Here is a 19,260-nt window from a genome sequence, read left to right as displayed (position 1 = left end):
GGTGCAACTCAATATTAGGAATGTGTTCTTAATGTTTTGTACACTGTGTATTTTATAGTAAGAATATTATGGAATTTAACAGAATAAAACACATACTTGTCCTACACAACTTTTGTCAAGGGACCGTGTGGGACAGTTGTCATATAAAAAAGTGATATTTTGAAACAGAGCCCAAGAACATGATTTTTCGATCCACGTTTCATCTCTTTCCTACCCTCACTCCTCTTTGTTAGGGTCTGATCTTTAACATGATACCCATAGAAAACAATAGCAATCCTATGTTCAGTCTCGTGTTCATATTTCACAAACTCAGCATGTTTTTGGATTTGCTTGTATGCGATCAAACCAAAATAATCAAATAGATTTTATGCTACATCATAGCATGCTAAAGGTTTCTAATCAGTGATAGATGAGTGATGCCACCGCCTCTTATCTTCTCAGCCAGAGAATGAACCAACATTACAGATGGAGATTCAGTCAAACAAAGTCACGTTGATTGATTGTTACAGGGTTTCTTAAACTTGTTATTCCGTGATAATGATTCCCACTGTAATTATTATTGGATCCAGCTGTGGTTAAGGAAACAGTGCATGCTTAGTGGTGGACTATATGAAGAGATGGGTCCAAGTGACAGGCCTTGCAAGGTTTAGAACTGCCGGGGGAATGGTAACCGGGCGTTGCCTAGCAACCACCTAGAGTGGAGCGTAGTGCGTGCCGATGCCGCCCCAACGTTACGTTACGTTTCATACTAAGCCACAGGCAGAACTTTACCGAAAGGGATTACTAGGTCATGAGGCCGAAATAAGAGTTTGAGGTTTGATACCGCTAAATACCTTTTCAGATATAAAGACAAGTTGTGTTGCACGGTACACTGGTACCGTGGTAATATCATGGTACCAAAACGTCATGATACCAACGTTTTAGAATACCGTAGTACTGTTTCATATCATACTACCACATTTTCCGGCCCTTACCCATCTAAATAACCTGCTGTTATAAAATGTTTAGAAATTCTGTTTTGTTTAGAAATTCAGCTGAATTGAAGCAACAGCCACTAACTAGTCTCTTGTATATGCAGGTCCAATATTATCCACCTCACTTTCATCTCACGTCTGGCAGCTGTAATCAACCAGCAGTATCCCCTACCAGCCCTCACCTGGTTCTCTCCGTCTGCTCTTCATACGCCTCTATTACGCCGGTAGTTTAAAATGGCATTTAGCTGTGATGGCGAGCAGACATTGCCCTGGCGGCTGGAGCTGGCTTGGTGGCTGGAGCTGGCTTGGTGGCTGGCGCTGGCTTGGTGCCTGTTGCTGGCTTGGTGCCTGTTGCTGGCTTGGTGGCTGGCGCTGGTTTGGTGCCTGTTGCTGGCTTGGTGCCTGTTGCTGGCTTGGTGGCTGGCGCTGGTTTGGTGCCTGTTGCTGGCTTGGTGCCTGTTGCTGGCTTGGTGCCTGTTGCTGGCTTGGTGCCTGTTGCTGGCTTGGTGCCTGTTGCTGGCTTGGTGCCTGTTGCTGGCTTGGTGCCTTGTGCTGGCTTGGTGCCTGTTGCTGGCTTGGTGCCTGTTGCTGGCTTGGTGCCTTGTGCTGGCTTGGTGCCTGTTAATTGGAAGGGGCATCTTGTTTTCTCACGCCTCTTCTCCAGGCTGTCAACTTAAAAAAAAAGATGAAACGCTTAAATTGGCTGCCCCTTGATCTGCATTCCTTTCCTCCCCCATCACCTTGCTGCTATAGATCCTAGCTATAGGGTTAGTTACTGTCTAGGGATACACCTTCATGTCCTCCCCCATCACCTCAGTCCTGCTGCTATAGATCCTAGCTATAGGGTTAGTTACTGTCTAGGGATACACCTTCATGTCCTCCCCCATCACCTCAGTCCTGCTGCTATAGATCCTAGCTATAGGGTTAGTTACTGTCTAGGGATACACCTTCATGTCCTCCCCCATCACCTCAGTCCTGCTGCTATAGATCCTAGCTATAGGGTTAGTTACTGTCTAGGGATACACCTTCCTGTCCTCCCCCATCACCTCAGTCCTGCTGCTATAGATCCTAGCTATAGGGTTAGTTACTGTCTAGGGATACACCTTCATGTCCTCCCCCATCACCTCAGTCCTGCTGCTATAGATCCTAGCTATAGGGTTAGTTACTGTCTAGGGATACACCTTCATGTCCTCCCCCATCACCTCAGTCCTGCTGCTATAGATCCTAGCTATAGGGTTAGTTACTGTCTAGGGATACACCTTCATGTCCTCCCCCATCACCTCAGTCCTGCTGCTATAGATCCTAGCTATAGGGTTAGTTACTGTCTAGGGATACACCTTCCTGTCCTCCCCCATCACCTTGCTGCTATAGATCCTAGCTATAGGGTTAGTTACTGTCTAGGGATACACCTTCTTGTCCTCCCCCATCACCTCAGTCCTGCTGCTATAGATCCTAGCTATAGGGTTAGTTACTGTGTAGGGATACACCTTCCTGTCCTCCCCCATCACCTTGCTGCTATAGATCCTAGCTATAGGGTTAGTTACTGTGTAGGGATACACCTTCATGTCCTCCCCCATCACCTCAGTCCTGCTGCTATAGATCCTAGCTATAGGGTTAGTTACTGTGTAGGGATACACCTTCCTGTCCTCCCCCATCACCTTGCTGCTATAGATCCTAGCTATAGGGTTAGTTACTGTGTAGGGATACACCTTCTTGTCCGAGCAGTCATTCCTCATTGAAGACAAAGTGCCTTGAATTTACTAGTGCCTTGAGTCATACTTTCAATTATGAATGTCCTGAATTGTCTGGAATGGACCCCTCCTTGCTGTAGTGTGTAGGCCTAAATAATGGACCCCTCCTTGCTGTAGTGTGTAGGCCTAAATAATGGACCCCTCCTTGCTGTAGTGCGTAGGCCTAAATAATGGACTCCTCCTTGCTGTAGTGTGTAGGCCTAAATAATGGACCCCTCCTTGCTGTAGTGTGTAGGCCTAAATAATGGACCCCTCCTTGCTGTAGTGTGTAGGCCTAAATAATGGACTCCTCCTTGCTGTAGTGTGTAGGCCTAAATAATGGACCCCTCCTTGCTGTAGTGTGTAGGCCTAAATAATGGACCCCACCTTCCTGTAGTGTGTAGGCCTAAATAATGGACTCCTCCTTGCTGTAGTGTGTAGGCCTAAATAATGGACCCCTCCTTGCTGTAGTTTATAGGCCTAAATAATGGACCCCTCCTTGCTGCAGTGTGTAGGCCTAAATAATGGACCCCTCCTTGCTGTAGTTTATAGGCCTAAATAATGGACCCCTCCTTGCTGCAGTGTGTAGGCCTAAATAATGGACCCCTCCTTGCTGTAGTTTATAGGCCTAAATAATGGACCCCTCCTTGCTGTAGTTTATAGGCCTAAATAATGGACCCCTCCTTGCTGTAGTTTATAGGCCTAAATAATGGACCCCTCCTTGCTGCAGTGTGTAGGCCTAAATAATGGACCCCTCCTTGCTGTAGTGCGTAGGCCTAAATAATGGACCCCTCCTTGCTGTAGTGCGTAGGCCTAAATAATGGACCCCTCCTTGCTGTAGTTTATAGGCCTAAATAATGGACCCCTCCTTGCTGTAGTGTGTAGGCCTAAATAATGGACCCCTCCTTGCTGTAGTTTATAGGCCTAAATAATGGACCCCTCCTTGCTGCAGTGTGTAGGCCTAAATAATGGACCCCTCCTTGCTGTAGTGTGTAGGCCTAAATAATGGACTCCTCCTTGCTGTAGTGTGTAGGCCTAAATAATGGACCCCTCCTTGCTGTAGTGTGTAGGCCTAAATAATGGACTCCTCCTTGCTGTAGTGTGTAGGCCTAAATAATTGACTCCTCCTTGCTGTAGTGTGTAGGCCTAAATAATGGACCCCTCCTTGCTGTAGTGTGTAGGCCTAAATAATGGACCCCTCCTTGCTGTAGTGTGTAGGCCTAAATAATGGACCCCTCCTTGCTGTAGTGTGTAGGCCTAAATAATGGACTCCTCCTTGCTGTAGTGTGTAGGCCTAAATAATGGACCCCTCCTTGCTGTAGTGTGTAGGCCTAAATAATGGACCCCTCCTTGCTGTAGTGTGTAGGCCTAAATAATGGACCCCTCCTTGCTATAAAATATGCCTGTTATTGTAGAATGATGGTTAAAGTTCTCCAGAGATAGTAACACTGGGCTCTGTGTGTGAGTGTAAGTAAGTGTGTCTCTGTGTGTGTGTCTCTGTATATGTTTGTGTGTGTGTCATTGCCCCAGGTCTGTGTTCTGTTCATGCTGACTTTGTTTAACGGTGAAACGGATCCGAAGTGAACACATCTAATGCTGCCCCACCCCTCCGTCTTGATGACACCGTGCTCTCACCCTCCTCTTTCCCAGAGTCCTCTCTGCTTGCCTGCAAGGGCATCCCCCGGCCGTGGTCGGGGCCAGGCACTGGTGACATGTGGCAATGTGAGATCTGTCGCCTCCTCTCTCCCTCCACCACACCAACAAACACGTTTATAAAATGGCTGCAAAGGTCACACTGTTCTCTGTGTGTTTTCACTCATCCCTGCCCCAAGGCTCATTCCAGCCTGTTTTCTTAGTTTTTTAAATGTTGATGCTCGCTAGTGAGCCGAATGTCGGGCGCAACACGCATCCTGTGGAAGAGGAGAACGTTGTTGGAGTTTTGTCGCTAGCTGACTGGTCAAACATATGTCACTTCAGCTGCAGCAGCGTCAGACTACCGCTGACCGTGATGTGCCTTAGCAGACTACAGCTAACCCTGTTGTGCATTGGTAGACTACAGCTAACCCTGTTGTGCGTTGGCAGACTACAGCTAACCCTGATGTGCCTTGGCAGACTACAGCTAACCCTGTTGTGCATTGGCAGACTACAGCTAACCGTGTTGTGCATTGGCAGACTACAGCTAACCCTGTTGTGCGTTGGCAGACTACAGCTAACCCTGTTGTGCATTGGCAGACTACAGCTAACCCTGTTGTGCGTTGGCAGACTACAGCTAACCCTGTTGTGCATTGGCAGACTACAGCTAACCCTGTTGTGCGTTGGCAGACTACAGCTAACCCTGTTGTGCATTGGCAGACTACAGCTAACCCTGTTGTGCGTTGGCAGACTACAGCTAACCCTGTTGTGCGTTGGCAGACTACAGCTGACCCTGATGTGCATTGGCAGACTACAGCTGACCCTGATGTGCCTTGGCAGACTACAGCTAACCCTGATGTGCATTGGCAGACTACAGCTAACCCTGTTGTGCATTGGCAGACTACAGCTAACCGTGTTGTGCATTGGCAGACTACAGCTAACCCTGTTGTGCGTTGGCAGACTACAGCTAACCCTGTTGTGCATTGGCAGACTACAGCTAACCCTGTTGTGCGTTGGCAGACTACAGCTAACCCTGTTGTGCATTGGCAGACTACAGCTAACCCTGATGTGCATTGGCAGACTACAGCTAACCCTGTTGTGCGTTGGCAGACTACAGCTAACCGTGATGTGCCTTGGCAGACTACAGCTAACCCTGTTGTGCATTGGCAGACTACAGCTAACCCTGTTGTGCGTTGGCAGACTACAGCTAACCCTGTTGTGCGTTGGCAGACTACAGCTAACCCTGTTGTGCGTTGGCAGACTACAGCTGACCCTGATGTGCCTTGGCAGACTACAGCTGACCCTGAGGTGCCTTGGCAGACTACAGCTAACCCTGATGTGCCATGGCAGACTACAGCTAACCCTGATGTGCCTTGGCAGACTACAGCTAACCCTGATGTGCCTTGGCAGACTACAGCTGACCCTGATGTGCCTTGGCAGACTACAGCTGACCCTGATGTGCCATGGCAGACTACAGCTGACCCTGATGTGCCTTGGCAGACTACAGCTAACCCTGATGTGCCTTGGCAGACTACAGCTAACCCTGATGTGCCTTGGCAGACTACAGCTAACCCTGATGTGCCTTGGCAGACTACAGCTAACCCTGATGTGCCTTGGCAGACTACAGCTAACCCTGATGTGCCTTGGCAGACTACAGCTAACCCTGTTGTGCCTTGGCATACTACAGCTAACCCTGATGTGCCTTGGCAGACTCCAGCTAACCCTGATGTGCCTTGGCAGACTACAGCTAACCCTGTTGTGCCTTGGCAGACTACAGCTAACCCTGTTGTGCCTTGGCAGACTACAGCTAACACTGATGTGTCTTGGCAGACTACAGCTAACCCTGATGTGCCTTGGCAGACTACAGCTAACCGTGATGTGCCTTGGCAGACTACAGCTAACCCTGTTGTGCCTTGGCAGACTACAGCTAACCCTGATGTGCCTTGGCAGACTACAGCTAACATTGATGTGCCTTGGCAGACTACAGCTAACCCTGTTGTGCCTTGGCAGACTACAGCTAACCCTGATGTGCCTTGGCAGACTCCAGCTAACCCTGATGTGCCTTGGCAGACTACAGCCAACCCTGATGTGCATTGGCAGACTACAGCTAACCCTGATGTGCCTTGGCAGACTACAGCTAACCCTGATGTGCCTTGGCAGACTACAGCTAACCCTGATGTGCCTTGGCAGACTACAGCCAACCCTGATGTGCCTTGGCAGACTACAGCTAACCCTGATGTGCCTTGGCAGACTACAGCTAACCCTGATGTGCCTTGGCAGACTACAGCTAACCCTGATGTGCCTTGGCAGACTACAGCTAACCCTGATGTGCCTTGGCAGACTACAGCTAACCCTGTTGTGCCTTGGCAGACTACAGCAGATGTGCCTTGGCAGACTACAGCTAACCCTGATGTGCCTTGGCAGAGACTGACCCATGTGCCTTGGCAGACCCTGATGTGCCTTGGCAGACTACAGCTAACCCTGATGTGCCATGGCAGACTACAGCTAACCCTGATGTGCCTTGGCAGACTACAGCTAACCCTGATGTGCCTTGGCTACAGCTGACCCTGATGTGCCTTGGCAGACTACAGCTAACCCTGATGTGCCATGGCAGACTACAGCTAACCCTGATGTGCCTTGGCAGACTACAGCTAACCCTGATGTGCCTTGGCAGACTACAGCTAACCCTGATGTGCCTTGGCAGACTACAGCTAACCCTGATGTGCCTTGGCAGACTACAGCTAACCCTGATGTGCCTTGGCAGACTACAGCTAACCCTGATGTGCCTTGGCAGACTACAGCTAACCCTGATGTGCCTTGGCAGACTACAGCTAACCCTGATGTGCCTTGGCAGACTACAGCTAACCCTGATGTGCCTTGGCAGACTACAGCTAACCCTGATGTGCCTTGGCAGACTACAGCTAACCCTGATGTGCCTTGGCAGACTACAGCTAACCCTGATGTGCCTTGGCAGACTACAGCTAACCCTGTTGTGCCTTGGCAGACTACAGCTAACCCTGATGTGCCTTGGCAGACTACAGCTAACATTGATGTGCCTTGGCAGACTACAGCTAACCCTGTTGTGCCTTGGAAGACTACAGCCAACCCTGATGTGCATTGGCAGACTACAGCTAACCCTGATGTGCCTTGGCAGACAACAGCTAACCCTGATGTGACTACAGCCAACCCTGATGTTGGCAGACTACAGCTAACCCTGATGACTAACCTGATGTGCTAACTAACCCTGATGTGCCTTGGCAGACTACAGCCAACCCTGATGTGCCTTGGCAGACTACAGCTAACCCTGATGTGCCTTGGCAGACTACAGCTAACCCTGTTGTGCCTTGGCAGACTACAGCTAACCCTGATGTGCCTTGGCAGACTACAGCTAAACCTGATGTGCCTTGGCAGACTACAGCTAACCCTGATGTGCCTTGGCAGACTACAGCTAACCCTGTTGTGCCTTGGCAGACTACAGCTAACCCTGTTGTGCCTTGGCAGACTACAGCTAACCCTGATGTGCCTTGGCAGACTACAGCTAACCCTGATGTGCCTTGGCAGACTACAGCTAACCCTGATGTGCCTTGGCCCACTGAAGTCGTAACCGACTTCAGTGGGCAAATGTTCACCTTCGATTGACACAGGAATGCTGGACAAGTGTGCTCTTCACAGATGAATCCCGGTTTCTACTGTACCGGGCAGACGTATGGCATTGTGTGGGCGAGCAGTTTGCTGATGTCATCATTGCGAACAGAGTTCCACATGGTGGCGGTGGGGTTATGGCATGGGCAGGATTCCGGGACAAGAACCTGAGGCCCATTGTCATGCCATTAATCCACCGCCATCACCTCATGTTTCAGCATGATCAAGCACGGCCCCATGTCACAAGCATCTGTACATAATTCCTGGAAGCTGAAAATGTCCCAGTTCTTCCATGGCCTGAATACTCACCAGACATGTCACTCATTGAGCATGTTTGGGATGCTCTGAATTTACCTGTACAACAGCGTGTTCCAGTTTACGCCAATATCCAGCAACTTCGACACAGCCATTGAAAAGGAGTGGGACAACATTCCACAGCCCGAATGTACCTAAACATAAACATCAATGCCTTTCTTAAAATCAATACAGAAGTATATTTTTTTAACCCTGCATATTTAGTTAAAAGAAATTCATGTTAGCAGGCAATTTTAACTAGGAAATTGTGTCACTTCTCTTACGTTCATTGCACACAGAGTCAGGGTATATGCAACAGTTTGGGCCGCCTGGCTCGTTCCGAACTAATTTGCCAGAATTTTACATAATTATGACATAACATTGAAGGTTGTGCAATGTAACAGCAATATTTAGACTTATGGTGGCCGCCCGTTAGATAAAATACGGAACGGTTCCGTATTTCACTGACGTGAAATGTTTTTTGTTTTCGAAATGATAGTTTCTGGATTTGACCATATTACTGACCAAAGGCTCGTATTTCTGTGTGTTATTATATTATAATTAAGTCTATGATTTGATAGAGCAGTCTGACTGAGCGATGGTAGGCACCAGCAGGCTCGTAAGCATTCATTCAAAATTTACTGTGTTTTCCAGCAGCTCTTATCAATGCTTGCCTCACAGCGCTGTTTATGACTTCAAGCCTATCAACTCCTGAGATTAGGCTGGCAATACAAAAGTGTCTATAAGAACATCCAATAGTCAAAGGTATATGAAATACAAATGGTATAGAGAGAAATAGTTGACTCGTCATGATTCCTATAATAACTACAGCCTAAAACTTCTTAACTGGGAATATTGAACTAGGAGCTTTCAGCTGTTCTCATGTTCTAAGCAAGGAACTTAAACCTTAGCTTTTTTACATGGCACATATTGCACTTTTACTTTCTTCTCAAACACTTTGTTTTTGCATTATTTAAACCAAATAGAGCATGTTTCATTATTTATTTGAGACTAAATAAATAGATTATATTAAGTTAAAATGAATGTGTTCATTTTTCATTAAGTATTGTCGTAATTTTCATATATATATACATATATATATATATACACATTATATACATTATATATATATACATTTTTTTTTAATTGGCCGATTAATCGGTATCGGCTTTTTTTTGTTCCTCCAATAATCGGTGTCAGTATCGGCGTTGAAAAATCATAATTGTTCGAACTCTAGTCTTAATGAGGAACTTTGATCCCATATGCAGATTTTTTCGTCACTGATCATGTGGATAAATCATGGATTTTCCGGTTGTTTTGCATCATTGAATTCTGGAAGGGGAAGGGACATAACAGTTTCCGTTTAGGGGGGTGGAGACTTCACTAGTCTGGTTAGTATCTTGTCTCATGCATCTCTCCCCAGAAACTAATCCAGTGTTTGACGCAATTATACACGATTTTTGTTCTGGGTTTATGAGATCAAGGGAGAACATAATTGTGTCACTTGTGACTGTGTTCTCTGTGTTGGCTTGCAGAAGCCGCTCCAGCCGGACATGGGCCACAACTCTCTGGCTAACTTCCTGATTGAGAAGAAGATTGGGCGGGGCCAGTTCAGTGAGGTGTACCGGGCCAGGTACCTGATGGACAACACCTCCATGGCCCTTAAGAAGGTTCAGGTGAGTTATACACACACATACATACACACACAAACATACATACAGTGGGGCAAAAAAGTATTTAGTCAGCCACCAGTTGTGTAAGTTCTCCCACTTTAAAATATGAGAGAGGCCTGTAATTTTCATCATAGGTACACTTCAACTATGACAGACAAAATTAGAAAAAAAATCCAGAAAATCACATTGTAGGATTTTTTTATGAATTTATTTGCAAATTATGGTGGAAAATAAGTATTTGGTCACCTACAAACAAGCAAGATTTCTGGGTCTCACAGACCTGTAACTTCTTCTTTAAGAGGCTCCTCTGTCCTCCACTCGTTACCTGTATTAATGGCACATTTTTGAACTTGTTATCAGTATAAAAGACACCTGTCCACAACCTCAAACAGTCACACTCCAAACTCCACTATGGCCAAGACCAAAAAGCTGTCAACGGACACCAGAAACAAAATTGTAGACCTGCACCAGGCTGGGAAGACTGAATCTGCAATAGGTAAGCAGCTTGGTTTGAAGAAATCAACTGTGGGAGCAATTATTAGGAAATGGAAGACATACAAGACCACTGATAATCTCCCTCGATCTGGGGCTCCACGCAAGATCTCACCCCGTGGGGTCAAAATGATCACAAGAACGATGAGCAAAAATCCCAGAACCACACGGGGGGACCTAGTGAATGACCTGCAGAGAGCTGGGACCAAAGTAACAAAGCCTACCATCAGTAACACACTACGCCGCCAGGGACTCAAATCCTGCAGTGCCAGACGTGTCCCCCTGCTTAAGCCAGTACATGTCCAGGCCGGTCTGAAGTTTGCTAGAGAGCATTTGGATGATCCAGAAGAAGATTGGGAGAATGTCATATGGTCAGATGAAACCAAAATATAACTTTTTGGTAAAAACTCAAGAGAGAAATCTAAACATTCACGAGAGAAATGAACTCTAAAACTGTGGGACGCTGGGTTGTTCAGTGCTGAAACGTGGTAATTAACTGAAATGCGGCAGTTTTTTTCAGCTCAGGCAGAGATAGATAAACTTTTACACCTGTTACATTAGTTTAGATACACACAGACCACATGGACCGCATGAGAATGTACACAATATAACGACGAGAGATAAAGCCTTATCTTCTTAGACAAACCAGTAGAAGCATTTTGTCTGACTGCTCCTAGTGGTTAGAGCTTTGGGCCAGTAACCGAAAGGTTGCTGGATCGAATCTCCGAGCTGCCCCCGAGCAAGGCAGTTATCCCACTGTGCGAAGACTTGGATGTTGATTATGGCAGCCCCCCCCGCGGGGTTGGGTTACATGTGGAAGATATATTTCAGTTGAATGCGTTCAGTTGTACAACTGACTATTCCTTTCAAAGCCTCAACAATGTTTTTAATGTCGTTATTTCATAATGCATTTAATGTTTTGTTTTTAAATGATCAAAAACAGTGATCATTTTTTAAATAATCGAACCGAAACCGAACCAACCAAGAAAAGCATTAGTCGCTCAGCACTACCAAATACACACCATACGTACACCAAACGTACATGTATTTGGGTTCTGGAGGTGACTGTCTGTATCACAACACAGTCTTCCTTCCCTCTCTCTCTATAGACTGCAGAAAGTTGTCTTGGTGGTGCCTGCCACACTCATCATTTCCACCGTCATGGCAACTGTTCAACACACGTTTCTATGTTAATTCCACCATATGCTGATTCACATGTTGATACACGCCATGTGTGTGTTCTCTGGCAGTCAGACAGATAGAGCTCTTTCTTTAGCCAGTGAGTCAAGCCACCACGTCTCGGGAACACCACTAGATCGGAGGGTCATTGAGTTCAGTCTACTGACAACCAGTTTTGGAAAGAGTACCCAATTGTCATACTTGAGGACAAGTAAAGTGAAAGTCACCCAGTACTACTTGAGTAAAAGTTTTTGGTTTTAAATATACTTAAATATCAAAAGTACAAGTACAAGTATAAATAATTTCTAATTCCTTATTTTAAGCAAAGCAGACCACATTTTTCTAGTTTTTATTTATTTACCTTTAGCCAGGGGCACGCTCCAACTCGGAGACATAATTCAAAAACGAAGCATGTGTTTAGTGAGATCAGAGGCAGTAGGGATGAACAGGGATGTTCTCTTGATAAGTGTGTGAATTAGTAGTTTGTGATTCTCCAGATCGGAGGGTCATTGAGTTCAGTCTACTGACAACCTCGTTTATGATTCTCCCCACATCTAACCTTCCCATTCCACACTATCACATGTCGTTGTCTCACCAACCACTGATGAAGTCACACGCTGTTATATTTGAAGGACATTTGAGGATATTATGTCTTGTCGACTTTATGATGACGCTGTAAACACAGAGAGGGAGAATGATTTATTTACATCCAAGGATTATTTTCTTTAAACTTTTTTTTACTCACTTATCTCTCTCATGTGTGTGTGTGGTGTGGGGGTGTGTGTGTGTGTGTGTGTGTTGTGTGGTGTGGGGGTGTGTGTGTGGTGTGTGTGGGGGGGTGTGTGTGTTGTGTGGGGGTGTGTGTGCGTGAGGACAGCAGGTAGTAGTATCAGGGGTAGTTCACAGCAGGTGCTCAGGCAGGTGTCTCTAGCTCAGCAGGCCGACTGGCTCTCTCACCCACCACCCGCTAGCGCCGGGCGATACCAGTGTTGCAATACTCGTTTACTATCATGGCAAGGAAACAAAACACAAAGCTGATTTAACTTCTTTAGGAAAACAGCCTTAATGTTGGAATCAAACATCATCATGTTGTAATTCAGAGTCATATTAATTTACTTTCCATGCTATAGCACACAGTATGTTACATACAGCAGGTTTATACAGGACCCAAGAGTTTAGGCTGCTTCCTTTTCATTTCAAAATACTCCAATACTGGTATCAACGCGCGCACACACACACACACACACACACACACACACACACACACACACACACACACACACACACACACACACACACACACACACACACACACACACACACACACACACACACACACACACACACACACACACACACACACACACACACACACACACATCCCCATACCACACAACGGGGAAGACTGGAGGCTGGCATCAGAGGGAGAGAGAGAGGTTCAATCCCATGTTAGCCTATGAACTAGAGAAGAGGTTCAACCCCATGTTAGCCAATGACGCTAGAGAAGAGAGAGGTTCAACCCCATGTTAGCCAATGACACAAGAGAAGAGAGAGGTTCAACCCCATGTTAGCCAATGACACTAGAGAAGAGAGAGGTTCAACCCCATGTTAGCCTGTGATACTAGAGAACAGAGGTTCAACCCCATGTTAGCCTGTGATACTAGAGAACAGAGGTTCAACCCCATGTTAGCCTATAACACTAGAGAAGAGAGGTTCAACCCCCTGTTAGCCAATGAGAGGAGAGAGGTTCAATCCCATGTTAGCCTGTGATACTAGAGAACAGAGAGGTTCAACCCCATGTTAGCCTGTGACACTAGAGAAGAGAGAGGTTCAATCCCATGTTAGCCTGTGATACTAGAGAACAGAGGTTCAATCCCATGTTAGCCAATGACACAAGAGAAAAGAGGTTCAACCCCATGTTAGCCAATGACACGAGAAGAGAGAGGTTCAACCCCATGTTAGCCAATGACACTAGAGAAAAGAGGTTCAACCCCATGTTAGCCAATGACACTAGAGAAAAGAGGTTCAACCCCATGTTAGCCAATGACACGAGAAGAGAGAGGTTCAACCCCATGTTAGCCAATGACACGAGAGAAGAGAGAGGTTCAATCCCATGTTAGCCTGTGACACTAGAGAAGAGAGAGGTTCAATCCCATGTTAGCCTGTGACACTAGAGAAGAGAGAGGTTCAATCCCATGTTAGCCTGTGATACTAGAGAACAGAGGTTCAATCCCATGTTAGCCAATGACACAAGAGAAAAGAGGTTCAACCCCATGTTAGCCAATGACACGAGAAGAGAGAGGTTCAACCCCATGTTAGCCAATGACACTAGAGAAAAGAGGTTCAACCCCATGTTAGCCAATGACACTAGAGAAAAGAGGTTCAACCCCATGTTAGCCAATGACACGAGAAGAGAGAGGTTCAACCCCATGTTAGCCAATGACACTAGAGAAAAGAGGTTCAACCCCATGTTAGCCAATGACACGAGAAGAGAGGTTCAACCCCATGTTAGCCAATGACACTAGAGAAAAGAGGTTCAACACCATGTTAGCCAATGACACGAGAAGAGAGAGGTTCAACCCCATGTTAGCCAATGACACTAGAGAAAAGAGGTTCAACCCCATGTTAGCCAATGACACTAGAGAAAAGAGGTTCAACCCCATGTTAGCCAATGACACTAGAGAAAAGAGGTTCAACCCCATGTTAGCCAATGACACAAGAGAAGAGAGAGGTTCAACCCCATGTTAGCCTATGAACTAGAGAACAGAGGTTCAACCCCAAGTTTCTGATACATGCCATTGGCTTGGGCTAGTGTAAGAGTGGGGGTTGGGCCTGTTTGCCTGCTCACGGCCTGGGCGTATATGTGACTTTCATGATGGGGGTGGGCAGGAGGGGCATAGGTTTGATCTGAGGGGGCCTAAATAGGGTGTGGGCATGGTTGACCTGGGGGGTGGTCTTGATTGGTTGGGGTGGGGGTTTGGGGATGTGGCTGGTGGTGCTGTGGTCCTCTCGGCGTGGGTCCTCTGTGTAGGTCCAGGGGGAGATGTCCCGCATGTCTGGGTGGGGTGTCTCTCTTTCTCTCCTACTCTCTCTTTCTCTCCTACTCTCTCTTTCTCTCCTACTCTCTCTCTCTCCCCTACTCTCTCCTACTCTCTCTCTCTCTCTCCTTCTCTCTCCTACTCTCTCTCTCTCTCTTTCCTTCTCTCTCCTACTCTCTCTCTCTCTCTCTCCTACTTTCTCTCTCCTTCTCTCCTACTCTCTCCTACACTCTTTCTCTCCTACACTCTCTCTCCTACTCTCTCCTACTCTCTCTCTCTCCTACTCTCTCTCTCTCTCTCTCTCTCTCTCTCTCTCTCCTACTCTCTCTCTCTCCTTCTCTCCTACTCTCTCCTACTCTCTCCTACTCTCTCTTTCTCTCCTACTCTCTCTCTCCTACTCTCTCCTACTCTCCCTCTCTCCTACTCTCTCTCTCTCTCCTACTCTCTCTCTCTCTCTCCTTCTCTCTCTCCTACTCTCTCTCTCCTACTCTCTCTCTCCTACTCTCTCTCTCTCTCTCCTACTCTTTCTCTCCTCTCTCTCTCTTTCTCTCCTACTCTCTCTCCGACTCTGTCTTACTCTCCTACTCTCTCTCTCTCTCCTACTCTCTCTCTCTCTCTCTCTCTCCTACTCTCTCTTTCTTCCTCCCTATCTCTCACTCTGTCTCATTTTCTTTCCTTGAACATGCTGTAACATTGTGCTGTCTTCTCTTCTCTTCTGATCTCTTGATAGATATTCGACTTGATGGATGCCAAAGCTCGGCAAGATTGCATCAAAGAAATAGATCTCCTAAAGGTAAAGTACCAGAGAGACGGAGCCCATTCACACTGTGTGTACAGTGCCTTCGAAAGTATTCGGCCCCCTTGAACTTTGCGACCTTTTGCCACATTTCAGGCTTCAAACATAAAGATATAAAACTGTATTTTTTTGTGAAGAATCAACAACAAGTGGGACACAATCATGAAGTGGAACGACATTTATTGGATATTTCAAACTTTTTTAACAAATCAAAAACTGAAAAATTGGGCGTGCAAAATTATTCAGCCCCCTTAAGTTAATACTTTGTAGCGCCACCTTTTGCTGCGATTACAGCTGTAAGTCACTTGGGGTATGTCTCTATCAGTTTTGCACATCGAGAGACTGAAATTTTTTCCCATTCCTCCTTGCAAAACAGCTCGAGCTCAGTGAGGTTTGATGGAGAGCATTTGTGAACAGCAGTTTTCAGTTATTTCCACAGATTCTCGATTGGATTCAGGTCTGGACTTTGACTTGGCCATTCTAACACCTGGATATGTTTATTTTTGAACCATTCCATTGTAGATTTTGCTTTATGTTTTGGATCATTGTCTTGTTGGAAGACAAATCTCCGTCCCAGTCTCAGGTCTTTTGCAGATTCCATCAGGTTTTCTTCCAGAATGGTCCTGTATTTGGCTCCATCCATCTTCCCATCAATTTTAACCATCTTCCCTGTCCCTGCTGAAGAAAAGCAGGCCCAAACCATGATGCTGCCACCACCATGTTTGACAGTGGGGATGGTGTGGTCAGGGTGATGAGCTGTGTTGCTTTTACGCCAAACATAACGTTTTGCATTGTTGCCAAAAAGTTCAATTTTGGTTTCATCTGACCAGAGCACCTTCTTTCACATGTTTGGTGTGTCTCCCAGGTGGCTTGTGGCAAACTTTAAACAACACTTTTTTATGGATATCTTTAAGAAATGGCTTTCTTCTTGCCACTCTTCCATAAAGGCCAGATTTGTGCAATATACGACTGATTGTTGTCCTATGGACAGAGTCTCCCACCTCAGCTGTAGATCTCTGCAGTTCATCCAGAGTGATCATGGGCCTCTTGGCTGCATCTCTGATCAGTCTTCTCCTTGTATGAGCTGAAAGTTTAGAGGGACGGCCAGGTCTTGGTAGATTTGCAGTGGTCTGATACTCCTTCCATTTCAATATTATCGCTTGCACAGTGCTCTTTGGGATGTTTAAAGCTTGGGAAATCTTTTTGTATCCAAATCCGGCTTTAAACTTCTTCACAACAATATCTCGGACCTGCCTGGTGTGTTCCTTGTTCTTCATGATGCTCTCTGCGCTATTAACGGACCTCTGAGACTATCACAGTGCAGGTGCATTTATACGGAGACTTGATTACACACAGGTGGATTGTATTTATCATCATTAGTCATTTAGGTCAACATTTGATCATTCAGAGATCCTCACTGAACTTCTGGAGAGAGTTTGCTGCACTGAAAGTAAAGGGGCTGAATAATTTTGCACGCCCAATTTTTCAGTTTTTGATTTGTTAAAAAAGTTTGAAATATCCAATAAATGTCATTCCACTTCATGATTGTGTCCCACTTGTTGTTGATTCTTCACAAAAAAATACAGTTTTATATCTTTGTTTGAAGCCTGAAATGTGGCAAAAGGTCGCAAAGTTCAAGGGGGCCGAATACTTTCGCAAGGCACTGTATGTAGGGGAGAGTAGGGTAAGTCGAACTGTCCCTTGTTTTCTAAGAATCCATACACAAAATGGAGCATGTGACCAAATATTTAGGAAGAGGTCATCGATTCATGGAATCTGTTAAGGAAGAAACCACATGTAAAATGTTTGAAAGTATGTAGAGTGGTACTCAGTAATGTGTTGTATTGGATTTGTCCCAAACATACCACTGTGATTATTATTATTTGACAATGCTGGTTATTTATGAACATTTGAACATCTTGGCCATGTTCTGTTATAATCTCCACCCAGCACAGCCAGAAGAGGACTGGCCACCCCTCAGAGCCTGGTTCCTCTCTAGGTTTCTTCCTAGGTTCTGGCCTTTCTAGGGAGTTTTTCCGAGCCACCCTGCTTCTACACCTGCATTACTTGCTGTTTGGGGTTTTAGGTTGGGTTTCTGTACAGCACTTTGTGACATCGGCTGACGTAAAAAGGGCTTTATAAATACATTTGTATTCAGGACAAAACCTTAATTGCTTTGCCACATTTATTTTGCAGTATTACTTTAGTGCCTTGTTGCAAACAGGAAGCATGTTTTGGAATATTTGTATTCTGTAGAGACGTCCTTCTTTTCACTCTGTCATTAAGGTGAGTATTGTGGAGTCACTACAATGTTGTTGATACATCCTCAGTTTTCATAACAGCCAATAAACTCTGTAACTGTTTTAAAGTCCCCATTGGTCTCATGGTGAAATTCCTGAGCGGTTTCCTTCCTCTCCGGCAACTGAGTTAGGAATGACCCCTGTGTCTCTGTAGAGACTGGTGTAATTAATAACTTCACCATGCTCAAAAAAATATTTCAGGTTGACTCCCTCCCTCTGTCTGTAACTCTGTCAATCATTTAGGTTGACTCCCTCCCTCCCTCCCCCTCCCTCCCTCCCTCCCTCCCTCCCTCCCTCCCTCCCTCCCTCCCTCCCTCCCTCCCTCCCTCCCTCCCTCCCTCTGTCTGTAACTCTGTCAATCATTCAGGTTGACTCCCTCCCTCCTCCTGTCTGTAACTCTGTCAATCATTCAGGTTGACTCCCTCCCTCTGTCTGTAACTCTGTCAATCATTCAGGTTGACTCCCTCCCTCTGTCTGTGTCACTGTCAATCATTCAGGTTGACTCCCTCCCTCGGTCTGTGTAACTGTCAATCATTCAGGTTGACTCCCTGCCTCCCTCTGTCTGTGTAACTGTCAATCATTCCGGTTGACTCCCTCCCTCCCTCTGTCTGTAACTCTGTCAATCATTCCAGTTGACTCCCTCCCTCCCTCTGTCTGTGTAACTGTCAATCATTCAGGTTGACTCCCTCCCTCCCTCTGTCTGTAACTCTGTCAATCATTCCAGTTGACTCCCTCCCACCCCCTGTCTGTAACTCTGTCAATCTTTCAGGTTGACTCCCTCCCTCCCTCCCTCCCTCCCTCCCTCCCTCCCTCCCTCCCTCCCTCCCTCCCTCCCTCCCTCCCTCCCTCCCTCCCTCCCTCCCTCCCTCCCTCCCTCCCTCCCTCCCTCCCTCCCTCCCTCCCTCCCTCCCTCCCTCCCTCCCTCCCTCCCTCCCTCCCTCTGTCTGTAACTCTGTCAATCATTCAGGTTAACTCCCTCCCTCCCCCTATCTGTAACTCTGTCAATCATTCAGGTTGACTCCCTCCCTCTGTCTGTCTGTGTAACCAACTCCATATTAATGCCCATGATTTTGGAATGAGATGTTCGACCAGCAAGTGTCCATATACTTTTGGTCATGTAGTGTATATGCCTCGCCCTCTCTGTCCATCTCTCCTCTCTGTCCATCTCTCCTCTCTGTCCATCTCTCCTCTCTGTCCATCTCTCCTCTCTGTCCATCTCTCCTCTCTGTCCATCTCTCCTCTCTGTCCATCTCTCCTCTCTGTCTATCTCTCCTCTCTGTCCATCCCTCCTCTCTGTCCATCTCTCCTCTCCTCTCTGTCCATCTCTCCTCTCCTCTCTGTCCATCTCTCCTCTCTGTCCATCTCTCCTCTCTGTCCATCTCTCCTCTCTGTCCATCTCTCCCCTCTGTCCATCTCTCCCCTCTGTCCATCTCTCCCCTCTGTCCATCTCTCCCCTCTGTCCATCTCTCCCCTCTGTCCATCTCTCCCCTCTGTCCATCTCTCCTCTCTG

The 19,260-nt window shown here is 46.5% G+C and overlaps 1 protein-coding gene across 1 annotated transcript in view; it reads left to right on the top strand.

Annotated features, from left to right (window-relative positions):
* LOC135513220 (serine/threonine-protein kinase Nek7-like) overlaps positions 1 to 19,260 on the top strand; it is a 133,865-nt gene that overhangs the window by 62,487 nt on the left and 52,118 nt on the right. The window contains exons 3-4 of the mRNA XM_064936024.1: positions 9,808 to 9,948; positions 15,385 to 15,447. Of these exons, the coding sequence (XP_064792096.1) occupies positions 9,808 to 9,948; positions 15,385 to 15,447 (204 nt within the window). The remainder of the gene's footprint in view (positions 1 to 9,807; positions 9,949 to 15,384; positions 15,448 to 19,260) is intronic.

The sequence above is a fragment of the Oncorhynchus masou genome, chromosome 24 (genome assembly GCF_036934945.1).
Source record: "Oncorhynchus masou masou isolate Uvic2021 chromosome 24, UVic_Omas_1.1, whole genome shotgun sequence".
In the NCBI taxonomy this organism is placed as follows: domain Eukaryota; kingdom Metazoa; phylum Chordata; class Actinopteri; order Salmoniformes; family Salmonidae; genus Oncorhynchus; species Oncorhynchus masou.
This window is presented reverse-complemented; position numbering and strand designations above follow the sequence as displayed.